This window comes from Chiroxiphia lanceolata, chromosome 15 (genome assembly GCF_009829145.1).
Source record: "Chiroxiphia lanceolata isolate bChiLan1 chromosome 15, bChiLan1.pri, whole genome shotgun sequence".
NCBI classification, from domain to species: Eukaryota; Metazoa; Chordata; class Aves; order Passeriformes; family Pipridae; genus Chiroxiphia; species Chiroxiphia lanceolata.
This window is the reverse complement of record NC_045651.1, coordinates 11,866,402-11,884,260: the sequence shown is the minus strand read 5'-3', so window position 1 is coordinate 11,884,260 and position 17,859 is coordinate 11,866,402. Positions and strand designations below refer to the sequence as shown.

Genomic DNA, 17,859 nt, shown 5'->3' with positions numbered 1-17,859 from the left:
CAATTCTATATACATATAAAGTCAAGTGCTACACAGCATCCAGTCAGCCAAACCCAGAGATCACAGGTACAGTTGGACTCAGCTTTAAAAGTTAAGACAGGAGTTGTACTAAGTAACGCAGTGGCATGATTTTGGTTATATTCAAATTTTACTCGGCAGCAGCTGATAAATGGTGGCATGTCTGTCCCCATTCCCACAGTAGCTCATTTGTTTTTTCACCTGGAAAGATAATTTTTAAAGATATTATTTTGCTGTTTTGCTCACACCTGAAATATCAGAAATGGAAATATATTATGCTATTTATCTTAAAGGAGTTCAATATTATTTTAAGCAAAACCAACCCATTTTACATTTGATCTTTATCTAAAAATGTAAACTACATTCTGCTAAGCACTACTACCTGTGATCCACGTGCCTGAACTGGGAGAGAGAATGGGACAAAACTTCCATGCCCCAGGCTGCCTACCCCACTGCAGAAAAGACACACAGGGATGCCCCTGGTCCATGTTCTGAAGGAATCTTTGTTGTTTTTTTTCTGATGTTTATTTTGGATCAAAGGACTTTGTTTTCATCCACCTGCAGATGACCTGGCTGGCTGACAAAGCTGCTTTCCCCACTCCATACACCCTACTTCGTAATGAGGATATTGATCCATAGGATGAGCAGGGATCAGTTCAGCACTGCAGCTGCTCCCTGAGCCTCTGCACCCCTGACTAAGGTGTAATTGGCACAGTCCCAACGATCCACTCCGAAGTGGCCACATGTTTCCCACTGGAGTCACTCTAACCCCCCACAAATCTGCTTCATTATCACTGTCTTGATTAGAATCACTGGTTGCTCTGTGAGATGTGAACAACCTGAACAGGGACGTGATCCTTCAACTCAAAGCTGACTATTTCACCAGCCAAACCCACCTTAAAAGAACACCACGAGGAACACCCCTCCTACTCATCCAAAAACCTTCCACAGACGACTGAGCAGCACTGCAACCCTCCAACACAACTGACTACAGGTTTAGCTTTCCTTGCCCCCCCACGTCCCACTTCTGGAACCAGCTTTCTTCCCACCACAATTTTGCATAGACTAAACCAGTTTGAGTCTTGCCATCTGTTCCAACTAAAGGGTCTGAAGATGATTATTCCAAGTAAGTGTAAAGGTTTCAGAACGGGAACCAGAGTGATCTCTCCTACCCAGCCGCTGAAGCCTGCCTTGATTACTTTGATGTAACAACACTTGAAAGCTCCTATTCTTTGAAACTAATTTAAACACATTGAATTGTTGAAAGATTAAAAACCGCAGTCAGCTAATTACACTCACTCTCATCTCTTATTCAGCAAATGAATCACTTTTCATTACCACTTAGCTGAAGTACATGAATTTCTGCCTAATTAGAAATGTTGTAGATGGAGCATTAGCAAGGCTGGAGCGGGTCAGGATATCTTGCCTGCTTCATTTTTAATTCCTAACAGTAGAGCCAGATAGGAAAGGCTTCAGATAAGAAGTCATTAAACAATTTTAAATTATTTATAAAAATTACTTTGCCCAAATTATAATTATTTTTTTTTCCCCAAATGCTCTCATAAACGTCAAATGGAATGAAAGGAAAAGCAGCCCAACACTGATTTTAATGAACATTTTAATGTTATGTATAACAGAACATTATGAATACAATGGAAACAAAGTTTTATCAATTTAATAATAAAAAAGAAATTCAACATAAGAAAAGGGAGGCAATAAATTTCATACCTATAGTATAGTGCTTATTCTTAACAATATTCCCAGCTTGTGAATATAACAATGTCTTTGTGTTCCAGATTCTAAAATCTTGATTCATGTGAACTTAAATGCAGAATTACAGAAGGAAAACCAAAAACCCAAAAAACCTTAATTCATTCTTTTGCTTTCAGTAAATCAGTAAAATCTTTGACTGCTACAGGTCTCCTTTATTAATATATATATATTTTTTTTTACTCCTCTATTGGATTCCACAGCTGCTAATGCCATATTTACACAAAAGAATCACCAAGTGTTGTATAAAAGTCAAGATCCAATGCCATTGGATTAGGTTGGGTTATAGATTTACATCACTGAAGTGTGATTCACTTGCTGCTGATGCCTTAAACCAGTGGCTCCATAGGGACATTGGTGCTACAAAGGACACCAAGTGCCACTGCAAAAAGAACTCCAAGAAAGCGCATTTTCTGGAGTTTTCTGAAAGGAAACCTTCCAGCAGTCTTGGATAAAGATTCTCTTGGACTTCCACGGGATATCATATATAACATTAGAAGCACGTTAAGACCCCAAAAATCTGTTGATTACCAAATTGCTGAGAGAGAATTTTTACAATAAAAATTTGGGTAATACAGCAGCGTGGCTGGAACATTAGCAAAAGTATATATACATTCCAGGTCCCTTTGAATTAGCCATAGTCACTTATGTAAGCCATTTCTGGACAAAAATATATATTCTTATAAAAAACTGATCATAGTACTTGAGTGACTTCACAATTGTGGACTCAGTGGTAGTAAAAGGAATGATCCAATTATGACAAAGCGATCAGGGAGAGGGGGGAAAAGAAAGTCAAAGCTCTTCAAGAAAAAAGAAAAGTATAAAATTAGATTCAAACATTTTTATCCAGTCCCCAATCCAGTCTTCCATCAAGTCTCAAAGTTAAAATTGGTTCTTCTACATAGGAAAGGTTTTTTGATGGTCTTAATACAAATTATTTTGTAAAATCATCCAACACATTCCTTAGAAGAATCTTTCACCTCTCCAGAATTTGAACACTAGTTATTTCAACATTTAGAAAATAGCTTTTGGTTCTTTATGTAGACACTTTAACTGATAAAGAAAAAAAAAGTATTAATCAGTGTTTTCCATCCCTTCCTCAGCTATATCTGTGCAGCTAAAAATCCTTCATTCAGCTTGCCCATTTATTTTATTTTATTTTAATTTCATTTTATTTATCTATTTTACAATCTTTATTTGCTAAAATTGGCAAAATTTGCAAAGGCATCTTGCTTGGGTTGTACAGTCCCAGGAGTCAGAGTGGTCATAGCCATATTGGGTACCCCCATTCCTATTGTGCCCGTCAAACCCATTCCTGTAGCTGGCACTCCCATGTTCATGTTCATTCCCATCATTCCCTGGTTCATCATCGGTGTGGGTCCCATGGCAGTCATTCCCATTGTACCTGTCATCACATTGGGCATTCCCATCCCCACGGGCATGGGCCCTCCCATCAACGTGCTGGTCTGGGGTCGCACAGACATCACGTTGGGCTGAGGACTGAGGTTCACGGCTGCAAAGTTCTGAGTCATGACATTCACGGGTTGTTGCATATCTGCAGAAAAGGGAAGGCACACAAAAAGCACTGATCAGATCTGATGGCACTGAAGGTGCTCAGGTATTTTAAGAAACTTAAGTGGTAATTGCTGTGAGCATGGATACCCAATGGCCAAACCCACAGCTATTTCCTGATTTAGACATCAGGAAGAACTTTGTTACTGAAAAGGTTGTCGGGCATTGGAAGGGGCTGCCCAAAGAGATGGTGGAGTCCCCATCTGAGGAGGTGTTCAAAAGACAAGTGGACATGGCACTCAATTGACAAGGTGGTGATCAGTCAAAGGTTGGACTTAATGTTCATAGAGGTCATTTCCAACCTTAAAGATTCTGTGGTTTTATTTTGCTTGTTTCCCTATTTTCTGTGTGAAGACTCAGAAAACTTCTATAAAAATTTTAAATATAATTTTTTACCAATACATGCTGCTCTGCATATTCTAGAGAAGTTCTAAGGATTAGGAAGCCTGAAATCAAGATACAGCAATGGTGCAAGCTCTGCAGTAGAACCTGCACAGATACAGCCTCCTGGCACATCAATCTCCATTTAGAAAACATCACTTGTGTCACAACACTGCAGTAATTTCAGGAACCAGTGTGACTAAAGGTAGGAAAACAGCAGGATAGAGCACTCAGATCTCAGGGCCTGCCTATTGAACACAGGGCTCAGTGTGCACACAAAACAGTGCAATGATCACTTACTCTGTTGCTGCATCATGGCGTTAAGTGATGGCTGTTGGGGTTTTGAAGGCTGCATCCCAGGTACTAAATTGTCCAAACTGATATTTACACTGGGATCTGACCAAGTTGAGGGTAGAGTTTTGCTTGCATTTTTCTGGACCATCTCTGTCGCATTATAAAGAGAGTTAGACTTCGGCATCATTGTGTTCATGGTTTGCAGAGGCTAAAAAAAGAGAAGTTTGTTGGAATTCACTTGAAAGAATTTACCAGTAGGAAACTGGACTAAACAAGAGGTGTTAATTTCTCCCACAGAAGACAAAAAAACCCCAACAAAACAGGCTGGAAACCTGTAACATGCTGTGGAAAATGGCTTTAAAATATCAACCTCAACTTCTCCATAAAAGCAGCAACACTTTCTAGATCAATGAAGACTCTTTCTGAGAACACTGGCTTATAAAAGGACTTTTCTTTTTAGTAGGCTAATCAAACATTTATGGACAAAACTTCCTTACAACATGCTGATCACATCTGAATGACCAGGTCTAATGCATTCCAGGACTGAGATGGATTAATTTTCAATGCTGTGACTAAGGAGAAGAAAAAAGATTAATCCAGGTAGGTCATGAGCAAACAGTACCAAGAGCAGCATACCTGTGACCTGGACATGGGTAAACTGGCACTCATCATGGTGAAATTCATGCTTTGGGTGGTGGTCATGGTTGTCTGAAAGGGACCCATCAAATCAAAAAGATCTGTAGCATTTGAAGCAGCTGGAGGCTGGCCCGAAGCTGGCTGTGGGCTACTGAAGAGCTCTAGAGCCGGCTGCTGTGCAGTTCTGCTGAAGAGCTCTCCAGATGAAGCACTGGGACAAGGAGAAGCTTGGTTGAAGGCACTCCAGTCACCAAAGTCTCCATTTCCAGTTGCTGCTGTACCTGAAGGAAAGGCAACAGTGTGGGAGGAAGGAAGAGAGAGAAGAAAGGCAGAAGACTTAGAGAAAGGCGCTGAGCAAATGCCATATTCCATGAACTGAAACAAATGAGAGCTGATCTGTGTCCGTCCAGATTAACATCTGCAGGTAGAACCTCCATCTGGACATCATTCCCTCTCATGAATATTCCAACAATTTTAACAAGGTAGGAAAGGAAATATAAAACACCCATACACAAAGTAGAAGGATGTTTGATAACATGTCACCTGTGGATGCAAGACCAGCAGGGACAGGTTTTCTTCGGCTGAAGTACAACTGGAAGATAACTTAGGGGTACACAGGAGGCTACAGTCAAAACAACACCTAGAACTTTGATAACATTTATCAACTTTTTATCTCAGCACTCTGGTATTTGCTGAGAGAGCTGTTGTCAGGAACAAGTCACTTGATGGAAGCAAATTCCATCACGATAAAAGAAAGACAACAAAATTTGGTTGTATACAACTACTAGCTCTTTGTATAAAACCATGCTGAGGGGAGTAAAAACCAGAACTTTGAAAGCAGGTTGTCAGGGAATGCTTATTTGAGATAAGGAATAAGCACTTCCCATTCCATGAAGTGCTCATGTAAAACACATTAGGTTTTCTAAATTTGATTCCTGAACGAAATGCCTTGGCTTGAAGGAGAATTTCAATCTTGGATCTAGCATTTCTCTCAGCAGCAGCTTTGCTGAACTCTTAGTTCATCACTTAAACATTGTTTCATTTCAATATACAAGGTTTTTGAAGACAAGTATTTAAATAAAAACACAGAGCTCTCACTGTATCCCACTGTGAGGACAGATCCAATAGTGTGAGCTGTTTATAGACACCTGCAAGAGCACCTATTTCAGCATCGCAGATGTTGAGACACAAACCAGTGAACTGAGAGCATGTCATAACCTTTGAGTCAAACAGGAGGAGATGTTACCTCCCTTAAAAACACATGTTTCTGGATTAACAAGGAAAGTGTTGCTTCACAGGAGTGATGGGGGAAGAAAAGCTAAAAAACATCATCTCTAGGAGATGCTGAACACAAAGCAACAGCATTTAAACAGCTCTCATGCCACACAATGCATCGTGTTCCGAGTCTGAGCCACTGACTAGGTCAGCTTTTTGATTATCTCACTGATAAACTTTCAGTACTTCAGCAGTCACAAGTAACATTGTTGCCATATGCAATGAAGTTTGAATGCTAATGAACATTTAAATCATCTCTTGAATTTCTTTAGCTGAGAGAATGAAGACTCAAACATAGAGCTGGGGTAGATTTATCTAGTGCCAGTTTCCATTTCCTGCTCTGTCCAATGGCTGGTTCCATAAGGGCCACCCATAGCCATTTTCTACATCAGTATTCCACCCACTCAGTCTGTCACACATCATGTAAATATTTATCAACACACACCTCGAACCTTTAGTCATCTCCATCTTTACCAACACATTACAATTTAAAGAATAGTAGGAGACTAAATTTGTTCACAAAATTCAAGTATTGCCAACAACTTCAGTGCATGAAGTGGGCTAATATTCATTAGCTTAGGGCCTTACTAGAACATTTGCTTTGATCTTCCTCACAAAGAGGGGCCTATATTAGAATGTTTCAATTAGTATTACATATTAAAAATTAAAACCTACTTTAAATATTCTTGATAGATAAGTAAATGCTGAGTGTGCTCCTTCTATGTTCAGACCTGTGCACTGAGCACCAATAATGGAAGTGGGGGTAAAAGGGAGAAGGTTTTGCCCCTTCAGTAGGACTTCAAAGATGATTAATCAAGAAGGAAAAGATTTCTAGAGGGGCTTACGCTGTTCAGGAATGATTAATCATTTCACAGGACTCCTTGTCCCTTGCATAATGGTGATTGGAATAGATTAATCATGTTAATGCAGATAAAGGATTGTATCAATTTAGACTGTATTAACATAGGAGTTATTTGCATAGTAGGCGGCTTTGTGTTTGCAAAACAACTTGGGTTTGACTAAGAAAGCCTGTAAAAAAATTAGAGCAGTTCTTTCCCACCAAGCAAATTAAACGTGTATTAACTAATCTAGGTAGCACAGCTTTCCTAATACAGCAAAATAAAGGAAGAGATATAAACACACTGACTAAAAGCTGGCTCACAGGTAGATTTGCTGATCAACCTCTTTGCTATTAGCTTCTCATTTTGTACTTAATCCTACACACCCTGGCTGAGAACCCCCAGTCACAAACACTCCTGCCCAAATTAACTTCACAAAAGACAGCCAGCCAGCTCTCTCCACTCCCTGCTTGTCTGCAGTCCTCTTCTGTCTGGGTAGCACTGCAGGCTCCCAAAAACATTCCACCAAAGGGAAGTTGATTGCTTTAGGTGGCTCCCCAGTATATTTTATTTTTTTCTAGTCCAATTTTAAGGGAAACTTTGTTCAGATGGTGGCCATGTATGTTTGCCTGCAAAATGACTGCACATGCACTGAACCAGCCCTGTGGACACTGGAGGCACAGGCTGTGCCAGGCAGTGGGTACCTTCCTTATTCCTGTAGCACTTGTGGTCCAGTTACACACACAGTTTGCCATGCAAAGGGAGGTGACTTTCAATTATGCCACACAGCATCTCTTCCCCTCTTCTGACCCTTAAATCAATCTGTAAATTAATCCTACCTGGTGACGATGGGAAACTTGCTGAAGCAGCAGGTGAACTAAAATCAGCAAATCCTCCAAATGGGTCAGTTGGTCCACCTAGAAACAGAAGGAAGCCAAAAGCTGTTACAGGACTGTGCAAAGATCCATTGCAACAACTGCATGTGGGATTTATGAAGAAAAGCTGTTCTGTACCTGACACGATGGATTTATTGATTCTGCACCCTAAGTCAGCTCTGTTCATCCCCATACTATATTTATACAACCCTGAGCAACAATGAACTGGATTATTTCCAACTACCTTGCAGATCTTGCAGTTCTGTTTTCCTAGGGAAGAACTAAAATATGCAAGTTTTTGTCATCTCTAAAAATAAATGTAGAGATATTAAAAAGGTTAACAAGTTTTTAACTTGGAGAAATGCTACTAGTTTGGCAGTTTGTAAAATTAAAACTTTGAGAGCATTATATAAAAAGCCAAACATTCCTACTGTATAAAAGTTAATTTATTATGCTTCCTATGAAAAATTACATGTCACTTTATATTTAGTTTTTGTGTTACTTAAAGCATGAATGATTCTGCAATGTTCTTGAATTGGGATTTCAAGGACAGAGTTTGCATTTGTGTTCATTTTTTTATAAGTTTGCTCCCTTTCTACAAGGAGAACATTAAGTTTTCCAACTAGACATTTGTATACAGCATATAAATTATTAACTTCTGAATAGAGCAGAGTAACAATTTTTCACTTAAAAGATACCGTAAAGGTATAAAATCAGAAAATTTAAAAACCATACTGTAAAACTGCTTTTTAAAATAAACTGAAAAAAGTTAAAAAAAAAAAGTCACCCAGTTATCGTTGGTACTGCTTTTAAGCAGGGATTCCTGACCTGAGGAAGCCAAGAAGTTGACCTTATTTGTTTGTCCTCAAAGATTTCACCTCCAAGCAGTCCCACCCTTAGAAGAAGCTGCAGCAGTTCAATTATTTTGCTTTTAGTGTTATGCCTACATTATATAGGTTACATCACAGCTGCTTAGCCTGCAGTGCTTAGGAACCAGCCAGGTGGGACTGGAACATCTGTGCTGCACTCAAACACCACCAGGGACAGTTTCCAACATCTGGTGCCATTTCGGAATTGTCTTATCGCTGCAAGACATTCTGCCCCATCTGCTACTCTCAACTGGGTTAATTAAACTAGAACCATCTCCTTTTTAATAAATGGCCAGCAGTAATAAAAGGAACCATTCACTTCCTAATACATGTGTACTTGTATTTTTTTATAATGTTATTCTACTGTAGACATTGCCGGGAAGGCGACCGTTCTTCCAAGGGGAAATGTCTTCTTGCTGAGAACGTAATATCAGATATAAAACATGAGCAGGGAATGCAAGGATGCTCTCTTTGAATTTTCACCAACACAGCATTACTGAAACCCTTCTACCACCTTTCCAAGAGGGAGATTTCACACAAAGTTAAGGAATTTCTTCGATAAATTCTGAAGTGATCTAATAAGCATCTTACCTATGTTTATATACAAGTTTTATTCTGACTGAAACCTGAGAACGAAAACAGGCTGGTAAAATATTAAGCTAAAAACCCCTGTTCTGATCCTGTTTACTCTGTCTACTGCAATGAACATTTTCAAACAATTTTTTTCATCACCTATGTGCTTCCAGAGTTCACAACAGGTTAGTGGTTCGAGAGTTTATATGCCAAATGAGCAACATAGATGACATACTGCTGACCACATGCACCAAAAAAAATTTTTTAAAAAAATTATTTAATGCTCTCATGCTATACCCATTATCCTTGGGCTGCCTGCCTAAGTGTCTAGGGATTAATTTAATTTTAAAAACAGAATAAGGTTCAAACCCAAAATAACCCCTTAACTTTTTCCATCAAGTAAACTTTTCTTCTACCTCTCTTGCCTGTTTTCAAATGAAATCGAATTCCAGATGACAGAGATCAAGCTGGATGCAGTAACTCTATAAAGAAAGGTATCACAAGCTAAGGTTAAAGAACCTCAGTTCCAGTAACACCAAAAAGTTATTTCCAGCAGGTCTAACCATGGATTCTGTCTTCTTTATGGCAACAAACCAATCCCCTCACGTACAAATTGTGTTGCTTCAGTAACATGTAACACTGAGCCCAACCAACCTTTTCCACATCTCTGCACCTGAAAATACACAGATAAGCAAATCCTGAGTTCCCTGAATTCACATCACTTCCCTGCCAGTTCCTTCACAGGACACATCAAAGGCTGCATTTGACCCTTTCCCTGTGTCTTGCCTGACACTGGGAATGTTCCCACACCCTGTGCTGCAAGGAGCAGTGGTCATAACAAGTGACCTGCACGTGAAGGACAGTGCTAATCTTCTCAACATGAGCTGGCCTCAAAGATTCCCATGTGAGATCTGTCACTACAAATGAACCCTTTCCATCTGCCTGCTCAGGTCAGCAGAGGTTATTTAGCAGGGCCAGCTGGTAATATGCCTCTTCTCAGCACCATTTCTAAATGCTGCTTCGGAAAAAGAAGAAAAAAGGTAAAGAAAAAAAGGCTTACTACAGCAAAGAGCCAAACTGATGAAAGATTTAAATACACTGTAATGTGGAAACTGCCACAGCTCTGTTTGAAATATGGGCAGGTTCCCTTTGAAGTGGAAACATCTATTCTCAATGCGATTTTATTTTTATAAAAGTAAAAACATACACACACATATAAATACAAAAAGGCTCCAATCCCTTCTGCCATAAGAACTGGATAGAAGTTGTTTCAGTATTGATTTTGGGGTAGTGGTTCTGCTCCAGGATATTAAAATTTCATGGGACTGTGGTAACTCCAATGTACAATGAACATCTTTGTACACGAAGTTAACAAAATAGGAAACAGCATAAAATAAGTTGTTCCTTAAATTTAAGCATTTGTGCACAAAAACAAAGCACATGAAATTAATTTTATTTCTTAACAATTAGGAATGAACACATTCCAGAACAGAATGTCTACTTTCCCAAAAATAAAAGTGAACAAAGTTTTAAAGATTTACTCGAAATAAGGACTAAGACAGATGTCTGATACTAAATTACCATGACAATTTCCCTCCCCTCCAGCAGAGTTTTGATATATTTTATAGTGCATTGAATACTTACAGATGTAGCATGTTGGTAGGACAGTGATGAAAGGAAGGTGTCTCTGAGTGGTCACAGTACTGTGCTCATACTTTACAAAACAAAATCAGGGGTTCCCCCTACAAGAACCCCAGAATTGGTGTAACTTCAGCTAGAAGTGAGTAAGAGCAGTCTTTACAAATGCCTGAATGCAGCCACATGGCCACACACATGGCCTCCAGCCCCTCTGGACTGCCATTTTTTGGTACAGCCTCTGTGATTTTACCTTGTCTTTAAAACAAGGGGACAGCAGACAGGTCAGCCTAAGATATACACATACACTGTTACAAACAATGTCAATATGAACCCATATATCATGAGACACTGCCTATTTGTAAACGGGAGAAGTTCTGTGAGAGGTTCCTTCCTACAAAAAGGCACATGCTCATGTTTTATTTGCTACTCAAAGTGATCTGTAAACAAAAAAATTCTGCCCACAGTTGACCCTCTCCCAACTGCACCAGCAGACTGCAAGTGCACAAAGCCCTTTTTCTATTCCATATCACAGCCAAACCCCTTATTACAAAGAACTGGTAAGCACAATAACATGCCTTTAAATTTAAAGTCTTAGGTTCTGAAAAGCAAATCACCAACCCCCTGAATGCCTCTACCAATCCTGTATGCAATGCACTAAAATTAAACACACTCCTAAAAAGTGTATTTTGAGAGCTTAAGGGTAAGTCCATACGAAGGTCAACATACTTGCACATTTACAGAGTGAAGGGATGTGTTTTAAAAACAGTAATTTTACTTTTAGGTAGTAATTTCTTTTTGGCATTAGGGTTTGGATGAACTAGGTGCCAAGAGAAAAGATAAAGAAATGAATTTGCCATATATTTGAGATGAAAGCTTCTATGGAGATCACCCATCTCCATCCTTTGCACTGCACTATGAGAAATGCCTGAATGTGAGTGAATTGCACTTGCTTTTAGAGTTAATTATAAATAACTGCATTACATACACAGTTTCTGACAGACTGATCTGGCAGTTGATCTTTGTGCTGCTAACATTTATTAGTCCCACGCAATAGCACACAGAGTACCTTGCTACAAAAGGTTCTAGGCAGTTCTAAACTGTTTTTCAGTATTCATTTCTCCATTTATCTACTACTCTATCTACACAGCAACAAACAAGCTTGAACAAGCTTGAAACAGAATTGGTTCCAAATATGCATTACTGAAATAAAACCAAAACGTGCCTACCTGTAGAAGCTGGCTGGCTGGCTCCATCAAATGACAGGTCAACCAGGTCATTAGATGGCTTGCTGCCAGAGGGTACAGCAGCCTGAAGAAGAAATTACACAACAGATCTTATAATGTCATCAATCAAACGACATTGAGAAGTTTTCGAGGTTTTTGGAAGGCTTTGTTTTCTTTTACTTTGAAGAGATAACAGATTTGTCTTTGAAGCCAACAATCAGTGGAATGTGGCTAAATGTAAAATCAAATACTAGAAAAACTCATGACTCGGGTCTGGGGTTTTTTTGTTGTAACTGAAGAATTTGGTGACTTTTCAATAACTGTGCAGGTTCAGAGAATCCTTCACACTTCAGGTCAAGGTTTTCTCTTTGCTTTTCTGAAGAGTAAAACATAGTAATGACTATATCTAAAATATTCTACATCTTAAATCAATCACACAGATTAAACTGTTCCACAGACTTTGAAAACTACAACTAAACATTTCTGATAAAATAATTCCCTTGAACACTGCATAATAAAAATTCTACCCTAAACTAGAAATCCTCTGAGGTCAGAAGAAAGCAGTTTCCAAAATCATGTTTTACTGTGCCCTCCTGCTGTCTCACCTTTGTTGCAGGCTGTGCAGGATGAGCAGCATTCTGTTCTGGACTTGCTTTATCTCCTGTATAATGTGCTGCTGCTCCCAAGTCAATGGTTTTTGAAGGATTTGCTGAGCGTTTTTGTCTGATGGTTGTAATTTCTGTAGCTTGTGCAATATGAATGTGTTTCGTTGTCACAGTCTCCTCTTCATCTTTAAATTCAGCTTTGGGAGATTTACCTCTTCTTGATTTTTCCTCATCACTGTCACTAGAAAAACAAAGGTGATAGCTCAGCATTCGTGATGAACTTCTCAGTTCCTTGAGTGGACATCTGGCTAAAGTCACAAGAGTTTTGGTTACTGCAGTTTCTTGTAGCAACAGTTCCTAATAAAAATATTGCTTCTTCCTACATTTGAGAAAGGAAATGTTTTCCCCTTACATAACCCATCACATCACACAGCATTGCACCTGTTGTACAGATGTGATGAAGAAAATCAGGTTATTTTGTTAAACGTGAACTGCAAGTCCACGGCAGAGGATAACAGGAAATCAGTGTTTAAATCCAGTACATGGAATTACCTTCTGACAGGAACTCCTCCACACATTATGTAACACTTCAGCAAGAAAAACTTAAGTTGGCAGCTCTGTTCAGTACTTACACCAAGAGACAGAAAGCAATGAACCAAATACAGGCACTATCTTTCAGGTTTCAACAGCTCCATTGGTATTTCAGCTCATTTCCTTTTCCACAGAAACAGACTTTTATATTCTTTAAAATGTTCGTGGGGAAAGAATGTTTACAGAATTATGCAATGCAATACTATTCCCTTTCTATCAGAGCACACACAGTTATTCTTAAAATGTAAAAGAACAAAAATGTCACCCTTTTAGGCAAAAACTTTAGATGCCACTGCATACTATTTGTTTAATCTGCTACATTTTCCACTTTTATATTTTAAGTCTTTCACAAACAAACCAACTGGCCCCAGCCAACAGTCAAGCTGCCTGCTACAATCAAGATTTGTACATAGCAGGGAGAACTGCTATAAAGAAAGCTTAAATACATCGAAACATTTTGAATAGTAATTCCCTTAGCAACAGAGTTGAAAGTGGAAGGGTTTTATATTTTAATAATGCATTAGAATACTAAAACTGCAAGATTTAAGAAAGGCTGTCCCTTTGTCAGTGGGAATATGACAGTAACTGCAATATACTCTGGAGGGGAGCCTTTGTTCTCTGCTAACAATGGTTGGCTTTTTTGGAACATGTTGCCTGTGTCATTTCCTCTATACACATTACCTACTCACCACTGGGGATGCCTCAGTTCAGTAACATCATTGAACACAAATGCTCCCTCCCCCTTTTTAAATTTTTTTACTTTTAAAAAGGTAAATATCACAGCTGCTGGCCAATCAGCAACTCCTGGGACAAGGGAGCTCAAATGGCACCACCATAACCTTATTCTTCCAAGGCACTTCAACCCTGACGTGTGGCAGCAGTCCCACTGTCCCAGTTCTGGAGTTGTGCAGGTACCCACCTGTGTGCACAAACACAGAGGGGACCACTCACCACATTTCCATTTGTGACATCAGGATTTTAACACAAGCCCCCAGAGAAGAGAGATCTGCACATTAGATGGTGCACATGGTACATCTGCCCGAAAAGCCTCGGAGGAGAGTGGATGATGTTGCCTTTCAGATGTGTGTTTAAAGCCTCTCCAAGGCTAGGACAACATAAAGTAAGGCTTAGTCTCTTAAAACCTGCTGCAATATGTTTCTTGTCCTCACTACTGAGTCCACTAAGTCCACATACACATTCTGTGGGTTGAGGAAATGACTGACAACCAAAGTCTGATCCTGACAGAACTGCTACAGATCAATCTCACTAATGCAAGGATGAAAAAATGAGCCTTTGGTGATCTACAGCAAAATAAAGGACTAAAAGCTTCTGAGAAAAGAAATCAAACATATATCCCAGAAAGGAGAATAAATATTAAAGACTCAATTTTCTATGACAACCTCTACTGCTTTGAAACTCTCTCAGGAGATCCACCTTTTATTTTCCTTTCATGGTCACATTAACAAAAAAAAATAATTACAGATGAATGCTCACTTTAAGTGTGTTTACTGTGCTCAGTAAAACTACAGTGCTTCATCTGAGAATTACAGAATTAACTTAAAAATAAAAATTCTAGCTAGCAGTGTACCAAATAATTAAAAACACTTCTGCAAAGAAAGTACATGGTTACTACTTCTAGGAATCAAAGTATGGACACAATCTTTTTCTTTGCCTGAAGTTTTTTGTGGTGTGGGTTTTTTTTTTTTTTGAACATACTTTAAGGCAAGAAAAATAGATTACTGAGACTTAAGCAGACCCAGCTTCTCCAGAGCACGCTGTGTAGAGCAGTTCCACTGAAATCTGCTGTACACTCAACAGTCTGTATCACAGTTCTTAGCTCTTTGTTAAAGTTCTTCATTACTTTAAGTATTTTTTGTTTTTTACAAACTACTGGCTCTGCAAGTAAAGCCAGAAATCCAGAAGTTTGGGCAAGTTCTTCTGGTACATAAAGACCATGTCTTCCAAGTTCCATTAACCACAGTGAAGATGTGTAAGTCCCATTCTCTGTGCTTCAAGGCCTTTATTGGCTTTACGGTACTCAAGTAATAATGTTTATAAAGTTATTATAATAGAAACAATAGAACATAACAGCACATTTGCCAGCTGAGTGAGTATCACCATTTAGTCACTTTTCCAAGTGAAATGGCAACTTAATTGTTATTATATAGCAGCAGGCTATGAATAAGCCAGTAAATTTTTTAGAAAAAAATTACTGAAGTGTGAAAACACAGAAATGCACTGATTTTGTGAGGCATTTACAAAAGTATGTTGTTATTTTGAGCTTAAGTTATATGATGATTAAAATTTCATGTTTCCTTCTGTTTCAATATTTAAATACAGTTTTTGGTAATAGAGCACCCACTAAGGCTTGTAGCTACAGTATCTAAGTATAAATACAGAAGTCTATAGCCTTGAGTTCAATCTTCTTGGATCCTTCAATGGTTTCTGTGGAAAGAAGCCCCTTCATTTGAACACTCTGATAAAATAGCTTTGATGCTATCTAACCAGGAGGAGCCAAAATGAAATTCCAGGATGGGAGCTGAATCAACCATATTGCTGCAACCTGGATTCTTCTTAGGACAGGATAACCTGCAATTACCTAACTGGCTTTGCTTATGTATGTCCCAAAAAAAACCTCCTTCTATTCTGAGTCCTTTCATAAATTTCAAGACAAATTCCCCAAGTGACATATACCAAAAAATAGAAGAAAAATAAAACAGAAGGGACAAGGGTTATAAAAAAAATAAATAAAATAAATAAAATAAATAAATAAAACCTAACAAGGGTTACAAGAGCAAAACAAAAATGAAAAATGTAACATTAGCCAGACAAAAAGATCAGTGTCACTTGGGGTAGAGATGTACAGTGAAGAAGTCATCAAAATAAGCTGCTTTTGATAAAGACTGGACTTCAGAAAGGCCTGCCTAGACCACTGAAAAGTACAAGAATTTATCCAGTGTAAGAGACCAGGAGCCATTCAGAAATAAAGCAAAGGAAATAAGATAAAAAAAAATGAGCTTTGCAGACATCAGGAGACAAGTTGCTTTTGAAAGGTAAGAACAGAAAAGCACACAGCAATATACCATTGTTACATTTGAAATTGTTTACTTTCCTTCTGATCCCTTCTCTTTGTAGTCCATTGATAGTAAGTTCTAAGAGGAAACCCTGATGTGTGTGCAAAGAATACCAGTTTTATGATTTATTAATGTCCCAGCAAGAAGACCATACCAGCCTTTTCCCCAGAAATGCTACCATTACCATTACTTCTTGTTTCTGTGCAAAACTGCTTTATTCTTGCACCACAGACACGTGTGCATGTGTATTTTTATATTCATATATATCCATATGTATATATGTGTGTGACTGTATCTAAAGACATTCCTGTAAAAAATATTAATCAAATCTCGGTGCAAATTTGAATTTTAAGTTGTTTCCCAAAAGGGAATCATTTCAATATACTTGAGCACTTTCTCTACAGCAATTTCAGATTCTGTTAAGTATGAACTTGATCTCCAGATAATTAAATTCAATGCACCTGTTGAAGTGTGATGTATGTAAAGTTCTTTCTGGAGGCAAAGCAGGGCAGGTTTTCTTCCTTACTGAAAAAATTTAATGACCAGATGTAAAATACAAGAACTTTCTTGAAAAGGTTCAACTGAAATGGACTTTTTTTAAGAAGCCACCTGCAGGCTGTTCTTCCCAGGATCAGCTCAGGGAAGCAGCCCTGTGTCAAGTTAAGTCTAAGCAATTTTTATCTTCCTCTTCCCTGGCACTTCGGCATTCAGAGCAAGTGTAGCATTAAGTGGCAGCCTTCGGTACACTGGCATAAGACCACGGAATTGCTGAGACAAGGAAAAGCTTACAAAATTTCAGCCAAATTCCCTGCTTTGCCAGCAGCTTTCTAAGCTGGGGCAATAATGGAAAGCAGCCAAGAGTAGTTAACTACTGCCAGAGCTACACTATTCCCTCAGGCCAGGAAAGACCTGCATAAGAAGTCCAGGAAGCAGGTATTGAACCCAAACAGGCTTCCTTATGGACAAAAGGAATGGCAGAGTACTGTAAGGAATATTCAGCAATGTCAAACAGCTCTATAATAGTGATCTCACAGATAAATTTGTGTTAAAATAACTCCAGTTAGTACCTGCACCTCTCTGGAGAGTCTTCTCTATCTTTCCTTCGAAACTTGCTGATGGTATCATCGATCCTGCTGCCAATTTTGTCACTTAGCTCACCTAACTTATCACTGAATGGAAAAGCTGGCTTTTTATCCCATTCTTCATCCCATTTGGACTTGGGCTCAGGATCGTATCTTTCACCTGTGTAACACAAAGATAAGAAATATTACAGATAACACAAGAAAAAAATGCCTGTGGTCTTTCAGGAATCCCTCTCAAGCCCCCCTGCCCCACATACATAAAGCCTTACAAGTTTTCAAAGCAATCTGAAAGCTCCCACCGTGCTGAATCAACACTATTACAGCAAGGCACAGCATGGAATGCCAATCATTAAGTGGCAGAAATGCAGATTCAAAGACTTTTGTTTATGAGAATGACACAGTCCTAATGCACAGCACATCGGGATCCTGTTGGACTCTGCTGGAGAAGCACAGGCGGTACCATCAGCCCTGGCTGCAGAAGCAGCTGACCAAAAAGGGGACACACCAGTTCTGAACAGTCACTTAATGCAGAACATTCCATTCC

At 38.9% G+C, this 17,859-nt stretch overlaps 1 protein-coding gene across 1 annotated transcript in view; it reads right to left on the bottom strand.

Annotated features, from left to right (window-relative positions):
* Nucleotides 1–1,677: 1,677 nt before the first annotated feature.
* CLINT1 (clathrin interactor 1) overlaps nt 1,678–17,859 on the bottom strand; it is a 46,510-nt gene continuing 30,328 nt past the window's right edge. The window contains exons 6-12 of the mRNA XM_032702712.1: nt 17,301–17,475; nt 12,569–12,809; nt 11,967–12,048; nt 7,625–7,702; nt 4,672–4,952; nt 4,042–4,243; nt 1,678–3,343 (exon numbers count right to left, since the gene is read on the bottom strand). Coding sequence (XP_032558603.1) covers nt 2,982–3,343; nt 4,042–4,243; nt 4,672–4,952; nt 7,625–7,702; nt 11,967–12,048; nt 12,569–12,809; nt 17,301–17,475 — 1,421 coding nt within the window. The 3' untranslated portion in view covers nt 1,678–2,981. The remainder of the gene's footprint in view (nt 3,344–4,041; nt 4,244–4,671; nt 4,953–7,624; nt 7,703–11,966; nt 12,049–12,568; nt 12,810–17,300; nt 17,476–17,859) is intronic.